General features: G+C 41.5%; 3 protein-coding genes across 4 annotated transcripts; all 3 read right to left on the bottom strand.

Moving 5' to 3' along the window:
- Positions 1-614: 614 nt before the first annotated feature.
- LOC139577519 (tripartite motif-containing protein 16-like) lies at positions 615-8,878 on the bottom strand. Its single transcript, XM_071404563.1, has 6 exons — positions 8,240-8,878; positions 7,359-7,454; positions 4,370-4,603; positions 3,972-4,131; positions 3,787-3,846; positions 615-3,549 (listed from the first exon to the last, which is right to left on the bottom strand). Exons 1-6 carry the CDS (start codon positions 8,834-8,836, stop codon positions 3,035-3,037), a joined length of 1,662 nt encoding a protein of 553 aa, XP_071260664.1. The 5' UTR covers positions 8,837-8,878; the 3' UTR covers positions 615-3,034.
- Positions 8,879-14,165: 5,287 nt separating this feature from the next.
- LOC139578150 (zinc finger protein 572-like) lies at positions 14,166-17,197 on the bottom strand. 2 transcript variants are annotated; one of them, XM_071405403.1, is made up of 2 exons: positions 16,736-17,197; positions 14,166-16,614 (listed from the first exon to the last, which is right to left on the bottom strand). In XM_071405403.1, exons 1-2 carry the CDS (start codon positions 16,905-16,907, stop codon positions 15,611-15,613), a joined length of 1,176 nt encoding a protein of 391 aa, XP_071261504.1. In that variant the 5' UTR covers positions 16,908-17,197; the 3' UTR covers positions 14,166-15,610. The 2 variants fall into 2 exon arrangements, 1 of the variants encoding a protein (XP_071261504.1); XR_011675500.1 differs by having other exon boundaries at positions 16,476-16,614; positions 16,724-16,877.
- Positions 17,198-21,950: 4,753 nt separating this feature from the next.
- Positions 21,951-25,692, bottom strand: kxd1 (KxDL motif containing 1). The gene is made up of 5 exons (XM_071405404.1): positions 25,463-25,692; positions 24,911-25,018; positions 24,489-24,641; positions 22,991-23,037; positions 21,951-22,358 (listed from the first exon to the last, which is right to left on the bottom strand). The coding sequence occupies exons 2-5, from the start codon at positions 25,003-25,005 to the stop codon at positions 22,090-22,092; spliced, it is 564 nt and encodes a 187-aa protein (XP_071261505.1). The 5' UTR covers positions 25,006-25,018; positions 25,463-25,692; the 3' UTR covers positions 21,951-22,089.
- Between the last annotated feature and the right edge of the window lie 27 nt (positions 25,693-25,719).

Below are 25,719 nucleotides of genomic sequence, written 5' to 3' on the forward strand. Positions count from 1 at the left end.
AAAGCCTTTAAATTGAAATTGAGACAGAGACAGAGAGGGGACATCAGGTAAAGTTGTGGAGATGAGGGAATATGTGATCAGAACCCCTCCAGTCTGGTTAACCACAGTTAGGTCCAGTATGGACTGTCAATACAAGTCACCATTTAGAATGTGACCCAGTTCAAAGGGTCTAAACAGAACTGGGGGATGTCAGACATGAAGTTGTCTAAACACAACTGGAATATCATTAGTTTGTGATTGAGTGTTAATGGATTTTCAATTAGGAACACAGAGGAACAACCTGACAACACACATAACAAAATAACAATAACAACAGAAGTGGAAACCACTGAAGTCATTACCATATTGTCATGTTGTAATGACAGGGAGAAACAATCTAACATCTAGAACACTACTTTAGATCTGGTCTAAAGAAGCCTAGTGCACTACGCAGGGAATAGGGAGCTATTTGGAACAGAGACACTAACTCCTGTATGAAAATGTCTGATATATCTAGCCATTTCCCCTCCCATCCTCCCTTTTCATTCTATTCTATCAGCCACACCACTAGCTCACCTCCCCACAATACAAGTTAAAGACACACCTTGAAATAAATAACAAGGGAAAACTATTACTAGATGAAGTTTAGTGTTGTATTTTTTATTTCCCATCACCATAAATCATATTTAATCACTGAACAGTAGCAGACCTAACTTCATCTGTTCCTGACTCTGGATAGTGGATTAAAAAGACCATCAATCTCCAATGATATTAAAGTACTATTCTGAACATTACTGATATACTGAAGGCAAGTCAAGATATCTGCTGGTTTTATTGTTTGGTCAATAGCACCACCTGGTGGATAGAATTAGGGCCGGTTAATCTCCATTGAACATTCTCTTTAGGCTTAATCTGTGTCCAGGAAACCAGTCCATAAAGTTTAGTTACTATCTGTTCCATGTCCAGGAAACCAGTCCATAAAGTTTAGTTACTATCTGTTCCATGTCCAGGAAACCAGTCCATATAGTTTAGTTACTATCTGTTCCATGTCCAGGAAACCAATCCATATAGTTTAGTTACTATCTGTTCCATGTCCAGGAAACCAGTCCATAAAGTTTAGTTACTATCTGTTCCATGTCCAGGAAACCAGTCCATATAGTTTAGTTACTATCTGTTCCATGTCCAGGAAACCAGTCCATAAAGTTTAGTTACTATCTGTTCCATGTCCAGGAAACCAGTCCATATAGTTTAGTTACTATCTGTTCCATGTCCAGGAAACCAGTCCATATAGTTTAGTTACTATCTGTTCCATGTCCAGGAAACCAGTCCATATAGTTTAGTTACTATCTGTTCCATGTCCAGGAAACCAGTCCATATAGTTTAGTTACTATCTGTTCCATGTCCAGGAAACCAGTCCATATAGTTTAGTTACTATCTGTTCCATGTCCAGGAAACCAGTCCATATAGTTTAGTTACTATCTGTTCCATGTCCAGGAAACCAGTCCATATAGTTTAGTTACTATCTGTTCCAAGTCCAGGAAACCAGTCCATAAAGTTTAGTTACTATCTGTTCCATGTCCAGGAAACCAGTCCATAAAGTTTAGTTACTATCTGTTCCATGTTCAGGAAACCAGTCCATATAGTTTAGTTACTATCTGTTCCATGTCCAGGAAACCAGTCCATAAAGTTTAGTTACTATCTGTTCCATGTCCAGGAAACCAGTCCATATAGTTTAGTTACTATCTGTTCCATGTCCAGGAAACCAGTCCATATAGTTTAGTTACTATCTGTTCCATGTCCAGGAAACCAGTCCATAGAGTTTAGTTACTATCTGTTCCATGTACAGGAAACCAGTCCATAGAGTTTAGTTACTATCTGTTCCATGTCCAGGAAACCAGTCCATATAGTTTAGTTACTATCTGTTCCATGTCCAGGAAACCAGTCCATATAGTTTAGTTACTATCTGTTCCACTGAGGAAAATTACATAGAGACAGAGAACCAATTGAGAAAACATATCAATGGTTCTGAATGACAACCAATATACATCAACACCATACATCATGATTCATGGAAATGTACAAGATTAAAATATAGCATTTTATATAATATTAATACAAAGCATTTTAATGCATGACATCTCAGAAGATCAAATCAGTCAAGAAAATATATATTGTATAAAAAAAAGAGCAGAATGAATCATCACATCTGAGGACCATCACCAGTATGACTAGTAACTATGTGGACCCTACTACAGTTTAACCAGCTCAGCTATAGACTACACCAGCATGACTAGTATCTATGTGGACCCTACTACAGTTTAACCAGCTCAGCTATAGACTACACCAGCATGACTAGTATCTATGTGGACCCTACTACAGTTTAACCTACTCAGCTATAGACTACACCAGCATGACTAGTATCTATGTGGACCCTACTACAGTTTAACCTGCTCAGCTATAGACTACACCAGCATGACTAGTATCTATGTGGACCCTACTACAGTTTAACCAGCTCAGCTATAGACTACACCAGCATGACTAGTATCTATGTGGACCCTACTACAGTTTAACCAGCTCAGCTATAGACTACACCAGCATGACTAGTATCTATGTGGACCCTACTACAGTTTAACCAGCTCAGCTATAGACTACACCAGCATGACTAGTATCTATGTGGACCCTACTACAGTTTAACCAGCTCAGCTATAGACTACACCAGCATGACTAGTATCTATGTGGACCCTACTACAGTTTAACCAGCTCAGCTATAGACTACACCAGCATGACTAGTATCTATGTGGACCCTACTACAGTTTAACCAGCTCAGCTATAGACTACACCAGCATGACTAGAATCTATGTGGACCCTACTACAGTTTAACCAGCTCAGCTATAGACTACACCAGCATGACTAGTATCTATGTGGACCCTACTACAGTTTAACCAGCTCAGCTATAGACTACACCAGCATGACTAGTATCTATGTCGACCCTACTACAGTTTAACCAGCTCAGCTATAGACTACACCAGCATGACTAGTATCTATGTGGACCCTACTACAGTTTAACCAGCTCAGCAGTACTATAACAGAGATAAAACCCAGGATAGAGGGGCTGAGTGAATGTGGTTTGGACTCGGTGGAGGAGGGTCATTGTGTCAGAGACACTGTAGAAGGACAGAGTACCTGCCTTGTGATCCAGGTACACTCCTACTCTGGAGGACTGAGGGCCTGATACTTTAGTCTTAACATTATTGTGTCTGAAACAATAACCATCACTAAAGCACTGTAAACTCCAGGACTTGTTATTGTATCCAAATACACCATCTGTCTCTGTTCTGCTGATGTCTTTATATGAGACTGCTGTAATAACAACATTACCAGTCCACTCCACCTCCCAGTAACAGCATCCAGACAGACCCTCTCTACACAGAACCTGGAAGTGGTTGGTGAATCTGTCTGGATGGTCAGGATATGGTTGGACTTGGCGTGTATAGGTCACCTTTCTGTTTCCTTCAGACAGAGAGAGGCGTGTGCCTGCTGTGTTTGGGTCCAATGTGAGCTGACAGGAATCTGGGAGAAGAGCAGAGCAGAGACCAATGAGGGGAGTTAGAACAATAAGTTAAGTCAGATACTGTTTCTACCCTGTCTTTGATTAGAGCACAGCAGAGATCAAATCAGAGAAATATGAGGAGTCAGATAGATACCCAGTCTTTGATTAGATCTACTATTGCTATATATTTCGAGAGGGATTGTTAGGAGTGTCAGTAAAAAGAGACTGTTAGTTACTTCACAAAAAAAGAGACTCACATTGTAACAACTCTTCTCTGGTCTTGGGCTCTGGAGGCAGTACAACATTCACTATATTCACTACAGACACACAAACACATTGACAGCGAGAGGGAATGTTATCATCATACCATATTCCACATGTATGTGACTAGTAGGGAACTTTCAATGGTCTAAAGTTGATGTTCTTATTGTTTTCAACACACCTGTAGTGGAGATCTTGGTCCATTCTCCTTTAAGGAAGTCTTCTAGTTTCTCTCTCAGTTCAGACACAGTCTTACTCACATCTCCAAAGTACTGAAGAGGACGGACAACGATGCTGGGTAAGTCTGAAGATACACTGATACTGGAGAGAGACTGATAACTCTGGAGAGAGAGAGAGAGAGAGAGAGAGAGAGAGAGAGAGAGAGAGAGAGAGAGAGAGAGAGAGAGAGAGAGAGAGAGAGAGAGAGAGAGAGAGAGAGAGAGAGAGAGAGAGAGAGAGACAGAGACACAGAGAGAGAGAGAGACAGACAGACAGACAGACAGAACAACATAATGATTGAGATGAATAGTTTCACATTAAGATAATTTCATATCACATGTAACAAGGCAGTTTAGTTACCTGGAGGAAATGGATGTGATCCTCTGTGTGTGAGAGCTGCTCCAGCTCAGTGCTTCTCTTCCTCAGCTCAGTTATCTCCTGCTTCAGTTGCTCCAGGAGTCCTTCAGCTTGACTCACTTGATCCTTCACTTGGGCTCTGATCAGCTCCTTCACCTCAGAGCTCCTTCTCTCAATGGAGCGGATCAGCTCAGTAAAGATCTGATCACTGTCCTCCACTGCTGCCTGTGTAGAGTGCTGTAGAGAGAGCGAGAGCGAGAGCGAGATGGAGAGAGAGACTGACTTGCCATCCTCATTACACCACACCCCTCCTTAAAACACATTCCGTGCCACCACAACCTCCACACAATCACATTATACAGCACCCAACACCACAGTACAATACACCATCCAGCACCACATTATACAGCACCCAACACCACAGTACAATACACCATCCAGCACCACATTCCAACCGTACATCCAACCCCTCCTCTCCAGCCGTACAGACAGCCCGCCTGAGCCCCCATACCTCCTGAAACATCTCCACACTGTTGATCATTTTGTAAAACTCAAACTCAACCCTAAGGCGTCAACAGTAATGGCATTACCCTGGCAACACAGACAAAACATGATGAACACTCTGTCATTGCAGAAAACGGACACCCCTCCCCAACTCCCAGGTCATCCCGAGCCAACCAGCTATTGGTGTCCAGGGCTCCATGTAATACCCTCCACTGGATGACCCCTGACCTTTCCAGTACTGGGAGTTTATAGAGCACCCTCCACCTATACCCATGCTCTCAGCCCCCACAACCCCCTGCCACTGATGCTCCTTCACTCCCGCTAAGCCCACCTCCGTACGGTACAGTAGCCTCTGTGCTGCTTTGAGTCAGAACGCTGCCACCCTGCTCTCCAGGTCCACCAAACCCAGTGATCAGTGGGTTGTGGAAGATGGGCTCCTCCCAGACCCACGACCCAGGCACCACACCCCCCTCTCGTGTGGGTCTCAGCAGCTGCCAGGCCCTCAGTACTGCAGCATAGAAAACAGAAACCCCTGCTGTATTGAGTCTCTCTGGTCGCATGATGAACAGCTGCTGATCCAGCCACAAACCCAATTCCATTTTCCATAAATGGCACCAAAAAATGTCTACCTTTTTATTTGACCACTAAAACCTGTTTTTATGACGAACCTGGGTGAAAAATATATAATAATAACAATAACTGGTTTACGATTTAACTACCATCCATTGGTAACAGCATTGTACGCTGCCCAAACTTACATCATTAGAAATAATAGGTTATCCTGATTAAAATGGTGTAGAACTTCAAACCATTAAAATAAATACATCTATTAGAGATAATTGGAGAAATAGACAGACATGTCCCTATTTCCCCAAAACAATGTTAGTCTGAAAGTTATAACAGCAGTCTTTTATTTAACCAGCTTACCATTTATCTACTACCATTTGACTTTTGTGTTTAACATTTAGTGGTTTGTAATCTACCGGTTAAGAGCGTTAGGCAGTAACACAAAGGTGGCTGGTTCGAGTCCCCAAGCCGTCTAGGTGAGAAATGTGTCGATGTTCCCTTGACAGATTTAGGCTCTTTACCCCTAGTCACTCTGGATAAGAGTGTCTCCTAAACTCACTCTGAAGCTAAGCAGGGTCGGTCCTGGTCAGTCCCTGGATGGGAGACCAGATGCTGCTGGAAGTGGTGTTGGAGGGCCAGTAGGAGGCACTCTTTCCTCTGGTCTAAAAAATATCCCAATGCCCCAGGGCAGTGATTGGGGACACTGCCCTGTGTAGGGTGCCGTCTTTCGGATGGGACGTTAAACGGGTGTCCTGACTCTCTGAGGTCATTAAAGATCCCATGGCACTTATCGTAAGAGTAGGGGTGTTAACCCCGGTGTCCTGGCTAAATTCCCAATCTGGCCCTCAAACCATCTTGGTCACCTAATAATCCCCAGTTTATAATTGGCTCATTCATCCCCCTCCTCTCCCCTGTAACTATTCCCCAGGTCGTTTCTGCAAATGAGAACGTGTTCTCAGTCAACTTACCTGGTAAAATAACGGTAAAATAAAAAAAATAAAAACATGTAAATGTAAACTTGGCCTCTGTGAAAGCGTGGCTAAAACTTACAAACTTTTCATTAATCACAGACAGACTCCTCTGAAGGCAGGCAGTCAGCACACTCCTGAAAACTAACTGCTCAGCAAAGCAAAGTCTCTTTTGAGAGCTACCAGATATATATTAAAAAAGCAAATTTTCAGTGTCTGTGTCCAGTGTCTGTGTTTATATGTTAAGTGTTACTTTGGCAGATAATGTCACCCATCTAGATAAATATACATATTTTTATATAATTAACTAAATGTTTGTCGTTTTTTGGTTTATGTCAGTTTCATTATGCTATACATTTTTATTTTATGGTTGTTAGTGATAAAATGAACTACAACATTTTATATTTTGCAATTCTGAGTAATTACTACTTTAGTAAGGATAAACACTTTATTCAGTACTGCTGCAGTGGCTAAATAAATCAAATCAAAACAAATTTTATTTTATTTGTCACATACACATGGTTAGCAGATGTTAATGCGAGTGTAGCGAAATGCTTGTGCTTCTAGTTCCGACAATGCAGTAATAACCAACGAGTAATCTAACCTAACAATTCCACAACTACTACCTTATACACACAAGTGTAATGGGATAAAGAATATGTACATAAAGATATATGAATGAGGTAATGTGATGAGGTAGCCCCGCCTGCAGCTTCAAAATCAGTCTTGGCCCAATAGGGAATGTCCTCTTGATGTAACGGTCAAGATGTTGGTTTCTCCTGCAGTAGACCTGGGTTCATATCCCATCGGTTACATTAAGCAGTCTATTCTCTGAAAGGGGTCCAGACACCCTGTTCCCAACAGTGTAATTGGAGAGGGGCCCCTCTCCCTCTCTCTCTCTGACTGGAGGAGAGAAGTGAAATGGTGTGTCTCCTCTGGTCAACAATACTCACCTTGAGAGACTCCACAGCCTGTTGGAGCTCCTTCAACTCCTTCTCTCTCTCCTGGAATCTCTGCTGGACCTTCTGCTGACTCATCCCCAGCTGTCTCTGTGGAGAATCACTCTTCAATGAGCTATCAAGCTATTTTTGTCCAGTAGATCAATAGTATAGTAATGGGACATAGAGAGGAAGGTCTACAATCTTGATGGTCCATTTTCTATATGATATTTATATGTTGCTATGTGAATGATTATAGTTTTTATGTTAGGTGTACATGTATCAAGGGGTTGAGACTGAACTTTGGACTCATTAAAGGGCATTTAGAATGATAATGGTGTTTGATTTTAGAAAATGGTGAAACATTTGGAGAATATGGGTTAACATATCTATATACTCAAGGTGTAACGCTCAACTGATGAAGAAGGAGAGGACCAAGGTGCACCGTGGTACGTGTTCATGATAAATTTATTAAACCTGAACACTGAAAAAATAACAAAATAGAACAAAACGAAACAGTTCTGTCTGGTACAAACACAAACAGAAAACAACTACCCACAAAAACCATGTGGGAAAAAGCTACCTAAGTATGGTTCTCAATCAGAGACAACGATAGACAGCTGCCTCTGATTGAGAACCACACCCGGCCAAACAACAAAGTAATACAAAACATAGAAAATTAACATAGAATGCCCACCCAAATCACACCCTGACCAAACCAAAATAGAGACATAAAAAGATCTCTTCGGTCAGGGCGTGACACAAGGTTTGTGTTCATATTTGTTCTGACATGGATCGATTTCAGTTGAATTCTCATATTCAAACAGTCTTAGTTCCTACTGTATCTTTAATTCTTTGTTTATCAGACAGTCACCAACAAGTTGTTCTGGTCTTACCTGTTTCTCAGTCCTCTCTGCTGCAGCTGACACTGTATCATGGCCTTTATGTTCATCCATTGTACACTGATAACAGATACACTGCTGATCTGTACGACAGTAAACCTCCAGCAGCTTGTCATGATGAGAGCAGATCTTCTCCTGTAGTTGTGCGGTGGCTTTGACCAGCTTGTGCTTCTTGAAAGCAGGAGATTCATAATGAGGTTGTAGGTGAGTCTCACAGTAAGAGGCCAGACACGCCAGACAGGACATGAGGGCTTTCTGCTTTCTGGTCCCAGTGCAGAAATCACACACCACATCTCCAGGTTCAGCATAGCACAGAGCAGGAGGAGGAGCAGCCTGGAGTCCTGTCTTCTTCAGCTTCTCCACCATCTCAGCCAACATGTTATTTTTCCTCAGAGTGGCCCTTGGAGTGAAGGTCTCTCTGCACTGAGGACAGCTATAGACCCCTTTCAGAACATCCTGATCCCAGCAGCCCTCAATACAGCTTCTACAGTAACTGTGTCCACAGGCAGTAGTGACTGGCTCCTTCAGTAGATCCAGACAGACAGAACAACAGAACTGGTCCTGGTCCGGCAGAACTCCCTTCTGAGCCATTGGACGGTTGTTCACTCTCACGCAAACAGACGACACACAGACTCAGATCAGTTTAGTTTCCTCAGAAGTGAGTTTTTGGAAGGTATGTACTTTCTGGTTCTGCCAGATAGGTGAGTTTAGAGGGAGGGAAGGAGGGAGGGAGTGAAGGAGGGGTTAGAGAGAGAGAGAGCGAGAACTGCATGCAACGTTGAGAGACATATTTTAGTTCCTAGATTAGGACCCTTAATATGGAATACATTAGAGTGGTTAGAATATATAAAGGGTAACAGTTTCTATGAAGTACATATTATAATGCTTTTAATAACCTTTATAATTTAAAAATAAAGGAGAGCCGCACACTCTAGGAGCTCAGATGCAAAAATATTTCATTTACCAACGTTTCGACAGGCAAGCTGTCTTCACCTGTACCCTGATGAAGACAGCTTGCCTGTCGAAACGTTGGTAAATTAAATATTTTTGCATCTGAGCTCCTAGAGTGTGCGGCTCTCCTTTATTTTTAAATGTTCTACTCCGCTAGCCAGCACCTCGCCTAAATAGGTGTGCGTTTCTTTTTCTTCTAAATAACCTTTATAATGCCTTATAATACACCTATGTGTTATAACACTGATTATAAGTGTCTATAATGATAATTCAGAAGTGGTTGTAATGAGGGGGGACTTGATATTGGTACAATGTACTGTAGTTGAAATGAATACTGTATGTATTGACTGATCATTGAGAATGAGGTAATACTTTACATTACAGTGTGGTTATTACTGTTAGGTCTAGGGTCAGGGTTAGAGGTACTACATTCAGCAGTAACCCTAGACATATCTAGGACTAAACAGAGAAGACGTTTTACAATCAGAGTACTTTGTATCTCTTCTTAGTCATACAGATCCCCCACATCTTATAGGTGGACGGGGTTATGAACATATTCAATACATTACTTATGAAACCAGATGAAATGAAACTGTCTTTCAGCAGGAAAAGCTTCTCTAATAATCCTAACCATGGCTGGGTGTCTTCAGAGACTGAGAGGTATAGAGACACACTGTCAAGTCAAAACATCTGGCTGTGCTTTCATGTCAAAACCCTTATTCTATTCTAGTCTTTATATTATATTGTATCATATTCTATGATAATATATTATATCCATAGTCTCCACTCAGTATAGTGTTAATGATGACTGTTTGTTCTGTACATTGATTGAATGGTTAGGACTATCTCTCTGTATTCACAGTTTAAATCCCAAGAGACCAGGAGACCTAAAGGAAGCCTTCAACACTGCATCCCTTCATCCAGTCATAGTAAACAACCTGTCTGTCTGTCTGTCCGTCTGTCTCTCTCTCTCAGCCTGTCTATTGTGACAGCTGTAAACACAGCCAACTTATATGTAGTGGTTGTTGTTGCTATCAGTGCTGCACAGCTATTTTCAGGTCTCTACAGAGATGGTAGATCAGGTTCAACTCTGGCTGGGCCACTCAAGGACATTCAGAGACTTGTCCCGAAGCCACTCCTGTGTTGTCTTGGCTGTGTGCTAAGGGTTGTTGTCCTGTTGGAAGGTTGAACCTTCGCCCAATATTCAGTGCAGGAAATGATTGTGTTTCTAGCTCCAGCAGTGAATGATTGTGCTTCTAGCTCCAGCAGTGAATGATTGTGCTTCTAGCTCCAGCAGTGAATGATTGTGCTTCTAGCTCCAGCAGTGCAGTAAATGCTTGTGTTTCTAGCTCCAGCAGTGCAGTAAATTATTGTGTTTCTAGCTCCAGCAGTGCAGTAAATTATTGTGTTTCTAGCTCCAGCAGTGGAGTAAATTATTGTGTTTCTAGCTCCAGCAGTGCAGTAAATGCTTGTGTTTCTAGCTCCAGCAGTGCAGTAAATGATTGTGTTTCTAGCTCTAGCAGTAAATGCTTGTGTTTCTAGCTCTAGCAGTACAGGAAATTATTGTGTTTCTAGCTCTAGCAGTAAATGCTTGTGTTTCTAGCTCCAGCAGTGCAGTAAATGGTTGTGCTTCTAGCTCCAGCAGTAAATGTCTAACAGTACAATACTAATGCGCAAATACACCCCACGTCGTTTTAGAGATTTTGGCAGTACGTCCAATCAGCCCCAAAACATGTATAAGAAGAAATATCAGAATATTTTTTATTTAACCTTAATTTAACTAGGCAAGTCAGTTAAGAGCTAATTCTAATTTACAATGACGGTCTACCCCGGACGGCAATGGGCCAATTGTGCGCCGCCCTATGAGACTCCCAATCACGGCCGGATGTGACACAGCCTGGATTCAAACCAGGGACTGTAGTGACGCATCTTGCACTGAAATAGCAGTGCCTTAGACTGCTGTGCCACCCGGGAGCCCAATATATAGGATGAGCTAAAGTATGTGGAGAATACAGTATGTACAGCAGTAGTTATATAGAATGAGCTACAGTATGTACAGCAGTAGTTATATAGAATGAGCTACAGTATGTGGAGAATACAGTATGTACAGCAGTAGTTATATAGAATGAACTACAGTATGTGGAGAATACAGTATGTACAGCAGTAGTTATATAGAATGAGCTACAGTATGTACAGCAGTAGTTATATAGAATGAACTACAGTATGTTGAGAATACAGTATGTACAGCAGTAGTTATATAGAATGAGCTACAGTATGTTGAGAATACAGTATGTACAGCAGTAGTTATATAGAATGAGCTACAGTATGTGGAGAATACAGTATGTACAGCAGTAGTTATATAGAATGAACTACAGTATGTTGAGAATACAGTATGTACAGCAGTAGTTATATAGAATGAACTACAGTATGTTGAGAATACAGTATGTACAGCAGTAGTTATATAGAATGAGCTACAGTATGTACAGCAGTAGTTATATAGAATGAACTACAGTATGTTGAGAATACAGTATGTACAGCAGTAGTTATATAGAATGAGCTACAGTATGTTGAGAATACAGTATGTACAGCAGTAGTTATATAGAATGAGCTACAGTATGTGGAGAATACAGTATGTACAGCAGTAGTTATATAGAATGAACTACAGTATGTTGAGAATACAGTATGTACAGCAGTAGTTATATAGAATGAACTACAGTATGTTGAGAATACAGTATGTACAGCAGTAGTTATATAGAATGAACTACAGTATGTGGAGAATACAGTATGTACAGCAGTAGTTATATAGAATGAGCTACAGTATGTTGAGAATACAGTATGTACAGCAGTAGTTATATAGAATGAGCTACAGTATGTACAGCGGTAGTTATATAGAATGAGCTACAGTATGTTGAGAATACAGTATGTACAGCAGTAGTTATATAGAATGAACTACAGTATGTTGAGAATACAGTATGTACAGCAGTAGTTATATAGAATGAGCTACAGTATGTACAGCAGTAGTTATATAGAATGAGCTACAGTATGTGGAGAATACAGTATGTACAGCAGTAGTTATATAGAATGAACTACAGTATGTTGAGAATACAGTATGTACAGCAGTAGTTATATAGAATGAACTACAGTATGTTGAGAATACAGTATGTACAGCAGTAGTTATATAGAATGAGCTACAGTATGTTGAGAATACAGTATGTACAGCAGTAGTTTTATAGAATGAGCTACAGTATGTACAGCAGTAGTTATATAGAATGAGCTACAGTATGTTGAGAATACAGTATGTACAGCAGTAGTTATATAGAATGAACTACAGTATGTGGAGAATACAGTATTTACAGCAGTAGTTATATGAGATAAGCTACAGTATGTTGAGAATACAGTATGTACATATAAAAGTGAGTAATCAGTTAGTTTAATTTCTCAGAGATCAAATTAAATGTCAACAGAATAATGTTGCAGAATTGCTAATGTTATCTGTATCTAACAACAGAAACCATTTCAGAACCATAAACATTATGCAAACATTAACGTGGCCAGTGTTCAATGAGTCTATGTACCTAGGGCAGCAGTCTCTAAGGTGCAGGGTAGAGTACTGGGTGGTAGCCAGCTAGTGACAGTGTCTAAGGTACAGGTCAGGGTACCGGGCAGACGCCGGCTAGTGATGGCTGGTTAACAGTCTGAAGATAGAAGCTGTTTTTCATTCTCTCTGTCCCAGCTTTGATGCACCTGTACTGTCTCCGCCTACTAGATGGTAGGAGGGTGAACAGGCCGTGGCTTGGGTGGCTGAGGTCCTTGATGATCTTTTTGGCCTTCCTGTGACACCGGGTGCTGTAGACGTCCTGGAGGGCAGTCAGTGTGCCCCCGGTGATGGGTTGGGCTGACCGCACCACCCTCTGGAGAGCCCTGCGGTTGCGGGCAGTGCAGTTGCCGTACCAGACGGTGAGACAGCCCGACAGAATGCTCTCGATGGTGCATTATGTAGAAGTTTGTGAGGGATTCAGGGTCCAAGCCCGGCTGTTGCGCCTTCTTCACCAGTGTCGGTGTGGAGGGACCATTTCAGGTCCTTAGTGATGTACACGCCAAGGAACCTGAAGCTTTTGACCCTCTCCGCTGCGGCCCAGTCGATGTGGATGAGGGCGTGCTCTCTGCTGTGTCCTATAGTCCACGATCAGCTCCTTCATTTTGTTAACGATGAGGAAGAGGTTATTTTCCGAGAACCACTCCGCCAGGGCTCTTACCTCCTCCCTGTAGGCTGTCTCGTCGTTGTTGGTAGTCAGGCCTACCACTGTTGTCATCAGCAAACTTGATTATTGAGTTAGAGATGTGAGTAGCCAATTGCTGGTCAAAACACGTAAAAAATACAATAAAATGTACTTTCCCTCATGAAGTGGAAACTGACATCAAGCCCATAGATATGATAAATCGGTGTGTATAGGATTGTCTCAGCTCCTGTGGACACTGGAGGGCACATAAGCACAAAGTAACCAATATTGTTAACACTACTTTAGCGACATCAAAACAGATATAATGTGACAGTTTAACATAGTGGCAAAATGTAAACCTTTAAAACAAACATGTTTTATGTATAAATGGAGGACGTGGGTTCAAATGGCTTAGTGTCATCCCATAACTAATGAGCAGACTCCTGTAGCTCAGAAATCCACTACCCGCTCTCTTATAGACGGCGATGGGGAGTTCTTAGGTTCAAGCAGTAACTCACAGTGGTGGAAAAAGTATCCAATTGTCATACTTGAGTAAAAGAAAAGATACCTTAATAGAAAATGACTCAAATAAAAGTGAAAGTTACCCAGTAAAATACTGCTTGAGTAAACGTATTTGGCTTTAAATATACTTATGTATAAAAAGCAAATGTTGTTGCTCAAATATACTTAAGTATCAAAAGTAAAATAATAAATGCTTTTAAATTCCTTATATATAGCAAACCAGACAGCACCATTATACATTTTTATTTACGGTTAGCCAGGGGCACAGTCCAACACTCACACTGCAACACCCAGACAATTTACAAACAAATAATTTGTGTTTAGTGAGTCCACCAGATCAGAGGCAGTAGAGATGACCAGGGATGTTCTCTGTTTAGTGAGTCCACCAGATCAGAGGCAGTAGAGACAACCAGGTATGTTCTCTGTTTAGTGAGTCCACCAGATCAGAGGCAGTAGAGATGACCAGGGATGTTATTTTGATCAGCTTGTGAATAGGAACCTTTTGTTTTCCTGCTAAGCATTCAAAATGTAACGAGTGCTTTTGGGTGTCAGGGAAAATGTATGGCATAAAAAATACATTATTTTCTTTAGGAACGTAGTGGAGTAAAAGTTGAAAAAATATAAATAGTAAAGTAAAGATACCCCAAAAAACTCCTTAAATAGTCATTTGAAGTATTTTAACGTAGATATTTTACACCACTGGTAATTCAGTCATATATTATTCATCCAAGAGTAGTGTCCTGAGGAGCATCTACCTATCGCATTCTCCATGCCACTGACACTTTCACTGATTTCACTCTGAGCTGCAAAATAGTCTGGATTTGCTTCAGAGAATGGCTGAGAGACACTGGTTGGTTCTGATTCTCTATAGTCCTCTCCGTCAGGTTGTGTTTTGATCATTTCAGTTGTAGTACTGGGTAGAGTGTCTCTGTCGGTTAGAATGCACCTCTAAATCTTCTGTCTGAAGACTTTCCCCAAACAGCACATTATCACGTTTCCTCCATCTTGTGACCGTTGTTAATGTAACTTTGTAGGAGTTCTATAATAAACATTTTAAAAACTCTGCAATCATTGCACCTATACAGTGCTTCAGTGAGTCCTCATGTGCACTTTCAGATTGACGCCAGTACTGAATACTTTTGTCTTTTCTCTCCTGTGTGAATCTTCATGTGCATTGACAGATTACCAGCAATGCTGAATCCTTGAGAAGCATCCAGCTGCAGATTATGCGGTCTGAAGCTGCCTGTCTCAGATGGTATTTTTTGCATCTCAGATGGTATGCAGTCTGAACTCCAGCCGTAACATAGTAAACATTTTCTTGTGTCCCTCCGTTTTGTATGACATTACATTTCTATGTATGAATTTGTGTCGGTCCCTCCAATTCGTGTGATATTAATTTAATTAATATATGTTACAAATGTGTGGCTAACGTTAGCTAGCTGGCTACATGTCAGTAGCTCTGGTTCAGGGCGTTATGTTAAGTATCGTAGTGGTAAAAGTTGGGAGAGTTAGCGGAGTATAAATTGGCTACAGTAGCTGGCTACACTTGCTAGCTAGCGTTAGCTAGCTCTCTGTCAGGATTCGACATCCTGTCTCAGCTCATATGTCTCACAGTGTGTGTCCTGAGAAGGTATCTGCTGGAGCCAGAACCTATTGGAATCCTTTGCCACAATCAGGGCAGCGATATAGATAATCCTGTGTAAATTCTAGTGTGTGTTTTCAGATCACCGCTGGTGCCGAATCCTTTGTCACAATCAGGGTGATACAGTTGTTCTCCCGAGTGTCTCCTCGTGTGTCTTTTCAGACCACCGCTAGTGCTGAATCCTTGGCCACAATCACAGCAGCGATATGGTTTCTCCCCTGTGTGGATCCTCATGTGCTCTGTCAGTTTACTGTTACAGGAAAAATATTTACTACAAACATGACAAGAAACATTAGCTGCAATGTGAGTTTGGAGGTGATCTTTCTTACTTTCTGTGGACTCCATACTTTTCCCACAGACACCACATTGATGATCGTTATCCCCTGTATGGGTTTTAACATGTCTAATTAATGTACTCGTGTAATTAAAAAATTTGCCACACACCTTGCAACAACAGGGAGAAGCAAAACTTTGCCTGTGTGATTTCAGATGGGACAACTGTGTGGATGTGCTGCCCATAGTAGTGATACAGGAATTTTGCCCTTTTACCATATTTTTTCTCTTTGATTTGACTGGCTTAAAACCTATCGCAGGTCCTCCATTCTCCATGCCACTGACACTTTTACTGTTTTCACTCTGAGCTGCAAAACAGTCTGGATTTGCTTCAGAGAATGGCTGAGAGACACTGGTTGGTTCTGATTCTACATAGTTCTCTCGGTCAAGTTGTGTTTTGATCAGTTCGGATGTAGTACTGGGTAGAGTGTCTCTCTCTCCGTTTTCTTCCTTTTGGGTTTGATAGAGATGTGAGGGGTGAGTTGGGTACTCATCACAGTCACTTTTCACATAGGCGGGAGTGAAAATGGAGTCTATGGTATCTGCCTCAAGCCCTTGAAGCTGCTCTTCTTCCCGACTGGTCCCGATTTCCTCCGGTTCCTCTTTTATCTGTGTGGGCTGTGGGTCCTCCTGCCTCAGACTGGTGTTCCACTCTTGATGCTCAGGGAGAACCTCCACTTCAGAGACGGAGAGAGAGTGGTCTGGAGGAAGAGAAGCGAAAGGAAGAAACTGTTAACTCAATGCTGACTCACTTTGGCATTGCTCCTTTTGTCCAATAAAATTATGATTTAGTAAGTAAGACAAACGTACCGAGTAACACACCTGCCCTGCGTAGCTTTATCTCAGGTTGAAGAACTATGTCGAGCAGCCTTTGTAGACGGACAACTTCCTCCTGATACTCTATTATAGTTTTTTCAACGACCCCGAATATCTCATCGGCAGCATATGTTAATCTCTCGTTGAGAAAAACCCTCAACAACTGTATGTTAGACATTTTTACTTTTTAGATAACGCGAGTTGCTAGCTAACGTCTGGGTTGTTTTCGTCACTAATGTAACACCCCTGATGAATGATTAACACAGTCACAAAGTCATAATTGTGGCTAAACTCCGCTTATTGCTACAATTTATGTTATTAAAAACGTATTTTAAATGTAACCCTACTCTTAAATGATTACCAAAAATAACATTTTGTAGCCAATTATGTCTTTGTGGCTGTAATATCGGACTTTGTGGCTATGCTATCTAGTGGGAACCCGTTGTTTTCATCATGTGCAGCATCAGCGACAAAGACATCCGGTGACAATAAATAATATGCGCTCTTGTAGTAAACGAGTAAATACATTTCTCTATCGCCACCTGCTGGAGTGGAGTTTGACAAAGGTTTGGCTTATCAGCGGTGGAACCTGTTGAAATGATAGTTTACTGACAAAACACATCCTCCTTGATTCGTTGAGAAACATAAACAATAAAACAAAACAATAAAAGTACACCATTAACAATAGATTAATAGCATTTGAGAAAATGTATAAAAAAAATGGTCCAGTGATAATCCTATCAACTACAAGAGCCTTATTTAAATTCAACTGCCAAACATTTCAATGTCTCCAATGTTTCATAATCGTACAAAACGGCCAGAGCACAACAAATTGGCCAGTGTTCCCTAGTGTTGATTTTTCAGTGTAACGTTTTTCAGTGTGGATTCAGGTGTTACATTGAGACTGTAAGTGTTAAATTAACACTCAGTGGTGTAAAATAACCCCAGTGTTGGTGTAAATAACCAGTGTTGAGTGTGATTGTGTCAGCGTTACTCTGTGGAGAGTAAAACACTCCCACCATTATCAGATTTCCCAGCATGCTCAACTGCAGGGAGACATTTTTGTTTTTAATATCTGTGTTTTAGCATGTACATTTCTTGATTGATGAATCTTATGCTACACAAAGATAAATAACGAAAAATATCTGAACTAATCCAATCAGTTAGTTTGATTTATTGCACCCGTTACTGAAATGGTTTAGGTAGCCTCCTCACAATGTTCTTAACCCTGACAGTCATTCTAAATGCAGGTTGCAGGTGAATAAAATTCAAACTGTTGGATATCCTAACTCTGTCTGAATTCCAATAGGAATTACAGATCACTTTGCAAGCCATCCTAATGTGACTTGCATGCCTGATGTAGCCTGTAAACCAGGAGGTTCCTAACACTGTGTTAGGGTAAAACTTGGCCATTAAAGTAAGGCCTTTAATAATACATTGTCCTAAAGAGTTACATTTTAATTATAATGTATGCCTAGAAACTGATTTGGTAAGGTCCACAGTCTGAAAATGAATTAATTCAACACCCATGTCCCTCTCACTAACAAATAGTCATGGATGGTAACTCTACAATTTACTTGAAAAGGCAAGGCACACTGGGGAGTTATATTGGAGGCTTGGCTTAGTAGGGGGGGGGGTGACTTTCAATGTGTTGTTTTTGGCCATCTGTGAGTGGAAGTACAAGTTTAAGTGGTATACAGTTATGTTAAAGTTTGAATTTGTTTGCTGCCAGTCCTGAAGTATTTGTAAATATGTACATAAGTGCATGTGGCATAAGATACATATAAATATTATTGTAATATCCTTAATCAAACATTGCATAACACCATTGGTGCAAACTTTATACACTACCTAGTGTTAAAAATACTAATGTGATGTGTTAATTACCTAACACTGACAAAGTATAACAGCGTCAGCAGTGTTCATTTAACATTGGAAGATGTGGACCTGTATAGACACTGGCCCAGTTTTAAAAATGCAACACTGTCCGAGTCATATATTAAGACACTTAACATGTTATTCTGTCTACTTTTCCCTCATAGTGAATATTGGCATCAAGCTCATAGAGGTAATAACAAAAAAATTATAGGATTGTCTCTGATCCTGTAGACACCAGAGGACCCATAAGCACAAAGTAACCAATATTGTGAACACTACTTTAGCAACACAATCCCTTGGTTCTTCAAACCTTAAAAAAGGTTGATTTACTGTCAGGGAATGCATCTTTAAACTGCAGGTATGCCTCTCTCAGGTTGCACCGCAACAGTAGTTTTAAGACTATAATTTGCCCTTCAAATAAAGACACATCTTTTCCAACTGTCATCGCTTATGTACCAACTTTCCATTGTTTCCTTTGAGTCCTGTGAAACTCCCTTAACTTTGGGACAGGTAAAATCCTATGCGTCTGTCATTTTTTGGGCTTTCTGGGCCATAGCCTTTTATTTGCCAAACTCTTGTACTATCTTTCGGATGGTCCAGAGTTAGTGCCGAAATAATTTGTATTTTCCTTTTGCAATACGCACATTTTTGCTTCAACTGGGCAAATCCTTTCAATGCCACTTTCCTGCCTCATGTCAAACAGTGACAGGCGATCCATTTCCTTCCTCATTGTATTTTGGATTTAGCTCAACTTCCTTTTACTGTACTTTCTGATGGTTTCAACAACAAAAAAATGTGTATCGGAGATTCCCCAATAGAAGACATTAATTGACATTTACAAGCTCTTGCTCAGTCTTCATTCTGATTGTCATGGCGATTGTTCAACTGGTGCATGACCTGTGGAGAACAATAAAAGATGAAGAGACCCAGCAAACTGCATTGTACAGTTTGCGCCCATTTAAATTATTTGACTATTTCAAAATGTTTTGATGACCCAACTGGCCTGGTTTACACATGGTCCTCAGGAAGCTTTTTACAACAAGGTGCACAAATGCTAAACCCAGGTACAAATGGAGCAGAGGGGAATGTTGAAACTAAGGTACCGAAGATTAGATTCAAATGTGCATTGGTCTCAAAAAAAGCTACACCTACTCTATGAAAATCCACAAGGTTGTTTAGCATATAGTATTGAGCTGTGTGTTAGAAATGCCGTCTCAAAGATATGATGTAGTTGTAATATTTGAATTCGTTGTAAAACCATGTAATGATGTCAGTCATAGCTGAGCATGGAGATGCTAGTCTATGACATATCAATCGGGCGGGTATATAAAGTATTCTCGAGTGCCAGATGCATGTCAGAGTGGTGGGATAAAAGGTACATTTAAAGCTTGAGTTGTCATATTTTAATAATTTAACTGTTAAACAAACCAATTCATTTCTTTAGCATTCAAGTAAATACACAACATTTTCCGATATGATACCGATAAACACTTAAAGAGCTTCAGCTAGCCACTTAAATCGAGAGATCGTTTACAGATTTACAATGTAGCCTAGTACTTGAGCTCAAGTTATCCCAACAAAATAAAATACCGTATCTGAGAAACAATGGAGAACAACAATACTGAACTCTTCTATGCAGCAACTCATACATTTTACATGTTTAAAAACAAAGTCTATTTTTCAGTGTGATGTTTCAGTAGGGTAAACCACATTTGAGGTATGTATTACTCAAAAACAAAACCATATTTTGGCAGGCCGTAACCATTGATTAAAAGCTGGCTTCCAATAGGCTTGCCCATGCCCAGAGTTCACCACCTCATTAAAAGGAGTACAATATTTCCAAGCTAAACAAATAATGATAAAGAGAGACTCTCCTGTGCACACAAACAATGAATAACTGGGGGGGGGGCAGTCCTCCTGTGGCAGAAGTGAAGGATTCAGTTCTTCAAAACAACACAAATTCAAGTATCTTCTTCATTGCTTAGGGGAGAGAGTGCTGGACAAGCATGTCTTCAAAAGGGATGTAAGGTGTACTCTTCTAACAGTCTTGGCAGTTACAGGTGAACAGCAGTCAGACCTGACTAGCCAGATAGCGGGTCAAAACTCAAAAGCCAATCAATCACGTTGACCTTCTGCTGCAGCTTGGGGATTCTACACTAAATTACCAAAAGTATGTGGACCTTCTCGTCGAAAATCTCATCCCAAAATCATGGGCATTAATATGGAGTTGGTACCCCTTTGCTGCTAGAACAGCATTCACTCTTCTGGGAAGACTTTCCACTAGATGTATATTGCTGTGGGAATTTGCTTCCATTCAGCCACAAGAGCATTAGTGAGATCGAGCATTGATGTTGGGCGATTAGAACTGGCTCGCAGTTGGGGTTCCAATTCATCCTGAGGTGTTCGATGGGGTTGAGGTCAGGGCTCTGAGCTGGCCAGTCAAGTCCTTCCACACCGATCTTGACAAATCATTTCAGCATGGACCTCGCTTTGTGCACTGTCATGCTGAAACAGGAAAGGGCCTTTCCCAAACTGTTGCCACAAAGTTGGAAGCACAGAATCGTCTACAATGTCATTGTATGCTGTAGTGTTAAGATTTCCCTTCACTGGATCTATGGGGCCTAGCCCGAATCATGAAAAACAGCCCCAGACCATTATTCCTCCTCCATCAAACTTTACAGCTGGCACTATGCATTGGGGCAGGTAGCATTCTCCTGGCATCTGGCAAACCCAGATTCTTCCATCAGACTACCAGATATGAAGCGTGATTCATCACTCCAGAGAACGCATTTCTCCTGCTCCAGAGACCAATGGTGGTGAGCTTTACACCACTCCAGCTGACGCTTGGCATTGCGCATGGTGATCTTAGGCTTGTGTACGGCTGCGCGGCCATGGAAACCCATTTCTTGAAGTTCCCAACGAACAGTTCTTGTGCCGACGTTGCTTCCAGAGGCAGTTTGGAACTCAGTAGTGAGTGTTTCAACTATTTTTTAAACGCTACGTGCTTCAGCACTCGGTGGTCCCATTCTGTGAGCTTGTGTGGCCTACCACTTTGCAACTGAGCCGTTGTTGCTCATAGACGTTCCCACTTCTCAATAAGAGCACTTACAGTTGACCGGGGCAGCTCGAGCAGGGCAGACATTTTATGAACTGACTTGTTGGAAAGGTGGCATCCTATGACGGCGCCATGTTGAAAGTCACTGAGCTCTTCAGTAAGGCCATTCTACTGGCACGGTTTGTCTATGGAGATTGCATGGCTGTGTGCTCGATTTTATACACCTGTCAGCAAAGGGTGGTGCTGAAATAGCCGAATTCACTACTTTGAAGGGGTGTCCACATACTTTTGTATATAGGAGTATCTAATCTACAGCTACTGAGCCAACCCTCTACTCTGCAGGTACTAAGTAGAGCTCTAGGCCTGGGTTACAAAGGCTCTACTCCGCAGGTAATAAGTAGAGCTCTAGGCCTGGGTTACAAAGGCTCTACTCTGCAGGCACTGAGTCCGGACCCTCATCTCTCAGCACGCCCATCTCAGGGCTAGGCAGGGCTGGGTCAGAGGTAGGCGTGTCGGCCTGCTCCTGGGAGAGGTCTTCAGAACAACGGCTCACGGTCGGGGAAATGACGTCGGGGCTCGTGTCACATGACTCTGTGCTCTGCTCCGACATGGCGGTGGTGATCGTCGCGGCAACGCTGGGCGGGATGAGATCAAACTCGTCGTCGTCCTCCTCCAGGACAGGCGACTCGTGGACGTCTATGGGGAAGAGGGAGAGACAGGGTGAGTCTCAGTCTAAAGTGGCCTCCATCTACACTCATTGTTTAAAAAACAGCACCTGTCTAATTTCTTTCCCATCATTTCAGATAAAGGAAAGGAAGAATTAACGCCACTTAGATGCACCCTCAGAGAGGCACTGAGGAGAAGGACTTACTGTGGTGTCTCTCGTCATGTGTGTTTTGTCCTATACTTTCTTTTTAATCTCAGCCCCTGTAGGAGGCCTTTTGGTAGTCCGTCATTATAAATTAGAATTTGTACTTAACTGACTTGCCTAGTTAAATAAAGGTTAAATAAAAAAGACATAAATAAAAGTAGATTGAATTCAGTTACTTGGCAATGTTTCAATTCAAAGTGTGATGTGTAGTGCTAACTAAAGGGCTCTACGCAAAGTCGTATACCATCTGTTCAAAACATTTCACAGCACACAAGTATGTAGAATTACATACAAAAAGACACTCCATTGCTGCGTTTACATTATGTTGTCTCATCTTGTTAAGGCCGCAACACACAACAAAAAACACTGAAAAATGTATGATTAGCAACAATTTACAGTAAACAACATTTATTTGTCTGCCAATGTTGCGGTCATGACTGTAAAATGTCAAACTCACTGCTGAAGGCCTCTGGGTACTGCTTGGCGATCTTGCCCTTTAACGTCCTGCGTGGACAGATAGAACCATGAATAAATGGATTATGTAATCATTACAGAAGGAAACCAAGGTCAGAGCAATAATTGTGTGACTACTCCCATAAGCGAGTGTAAAAATTGGACAAGGGAGTGAGTGACAAAGTTTCCATTCGTAGTCAGTATAAAGTTCGCTTAGAGGAAATCTACAATCCACCAAGAGTATAGATAATCCAATAAACCAGTTAAAAAAACAACCCCTTGCCCCTTATGCTTGGAACTTCATGTACAGTGCATTTCGATTCAGACCCCTTGACTTTTCCCACATTTTGTTATGTTACATACAGCCGTATTCCAAAATGGTTTACATTTTTTCCCCCTCACCAATCTACATACCCCATAATGACAAAGCGAAAACAGGTGAGACATTTATGCACATTTTTAAAACAGAAAACAGAAAAACCTTATTTACGTAAGTAAATAGAAACAGGTGCATCCTGTTTCCATTGATCGTCCTTGAGATGTTTCTACAACTTGATTGGAGTCCACCTGTGGTAAATTCTATTGATTGGAAATGATTTGTAAAAGGCACACACCTGCCTATATTAGGTCCCACAGTTGACAGTGCATGTCAGAGGAAAAACCAAGCCATGAGGTCGAGGGAATTGTCTGTAGGGCTCCGAGACAGGATTGTGCAGAGGCACAGATCTGGGGAATGGTAGCAAAAAATGTATGTAGCATTGAAGGTCTCCAAAGAAAACAGTGGCTGCCATCATTCTTAAATGGAAGAAGTTTGGAAGCACCAAGACTCTTCCAAGAGCCTGGCCAAACTGAGCAATCATGGAAGAAGGGCCTTGGTCAGGGAGGTGACCAAGAACCCAATGATCATTGACAGAGCTCCAGAGTTCCTCTGTGGAGATTGGAGAACCTTCCAGAAGGACAACCATCTCTGCAGCACTCCACAAATCAAGGCTTTATGGTAGTGACCAGACAGAAGCCACTCCTCAGTAAACGGCACATGACAACCCGCTTTGAGTTTGCCAAAAGGCACCTAAAGGACTCTTACCATGAGAAACAAGATTCTCGATCTGATGAAACAAAGATTGAAATCTTTGGCCTGAATGCCAATGCCAAGTCTGGAGGAAACCTGGCACCATCCCTACGGCGTAGCATAGTAACTTCCCAAATACAGGTGTGCCAAGCTTGTAGTTTCATGCCTAAGAAGACTTGAGGCTGTAATCGCTGCCAAAGGTGCTTCAACAAAGTACTGAGTAAAGGTGTTTTTTATTTAATACATTTGCAAAAATGTCTGAACCTATTTTCAGATCTAGAGAAATGTTTAGGGGGTAAGGCCTGGGGTTATTTTTTGTAGAGAATAGTGGGGCTAGAGGCCGGGTCTAGGGGTAGTCCATTGTCTTACGTAGAATGAGGCCATCTGTGGGAAGACAATGGGGGGTAGCCTAGTATTAGGCCAGGTCCATCACCTGATTCTCCTAAAGATGCTGTCCAAGTCTTTCTTCATCTCCACCAGGGTGCGCGTGTGAAGCAGGAAGTGTTCGTTCATCTGCAGCAGCCGCACGTTGGACAGCCCGTTGAAGTTGATTAGCATCTCATTGGTCTTCTCAAAGCGGTCCAGCCTGGAAGAGGAGCAAATGATGAGCGAGATAAATAGGCTTAAATTAATGGTGTTAAATTTGTATCGTGCTGTGGCAAAGCTGTGCCTATTTTGCCATAGTCTACCCACGCTGACTGCTAACCAGTGTTGGTCTGTATGACTAACAAATCACAGTGAGTGCAAGGCCACCCATCAAGACCCCCTTGCAGACAGTCTGCCCTCTGTGAGAAATATCAATAAATCCAGCAGATGTACAATGTGGACTGTGCTGTAGTTCAGACTGTCACTCACATGTGCCTTTGGGCTTGGATGATGGCGTTGACATCCTCTGAGTTTACCATACTGAGCATTCTGTTACAGAACATTCCAGAGGCTGTGGGTTCCATGGTGCTGGTGATACTGGAAAGCAATTGGAAAATAAATGCTACACCATTAACAGTGCTAATACATGAATGTCAAACAACTAGGCTAACTAGCTATGCGTTTGTATCACCAAATACACCAAGATAGCTAACATAAATGTGAGCCTGTTACGTTAGGTAGTAGGCCTATCGTGATCAAGAATTGCTATGGGCATTGGCAAGATGCAAGGCTTATTGGGCGTTATCTATAACGTTAAATGTTTGCTTAGCCAGATAGATTTTTACATGGTTAGCTGTCGTTAACCCACTGTTCCTAGGCTGTCTTTGTAAATAAGAATGTGTTCTTAACTGACTTGCCTAGTCAAAGGTAAAAAAAAAATGAATGTAAAAAACGTTAGCTGGTGCAGAATACTAGCTAACGTTACCTAACAAAGTAGAAAGACAGACCGTAGACAAGTTACGTTAGCTAACAATTACTTACGACAGGTTCCAAACACGTTATATCCGTGAATTTTCTTCAACACTTGAACGGAACTATACACGTTTACATTAAGCTACTGTCAGTCACTTCCATAACTGAAGCTAGCTGCAATTTAGCAGGCTGTGGCAAAGAGAAACATTTCTTAGTTTGGGAAAACAGAACGCTACGCCGCACTTCAGTGCTGTGAAAAATGTGTATCACATGACAGTAAATGCACATCAGTCATTTCCGGTGGAAAACTAAAGCTAGTTTAAATA

Source organism: Salvelinus alpinus, chromosome 6 (assembly GCF_045679555.1).
Source record: "Salvelinus alpinus chromosome 6, SLU_Salpinus.1, whole genome shotgun sequence".
NCBI classification, from domain to species: domain Eukaryota; kingdom Metazoa; phylum Chordata; class Actinopteri; order Salmoniformes; family Salmonidae; genus Salvelinus; species Salvelinus alpinus.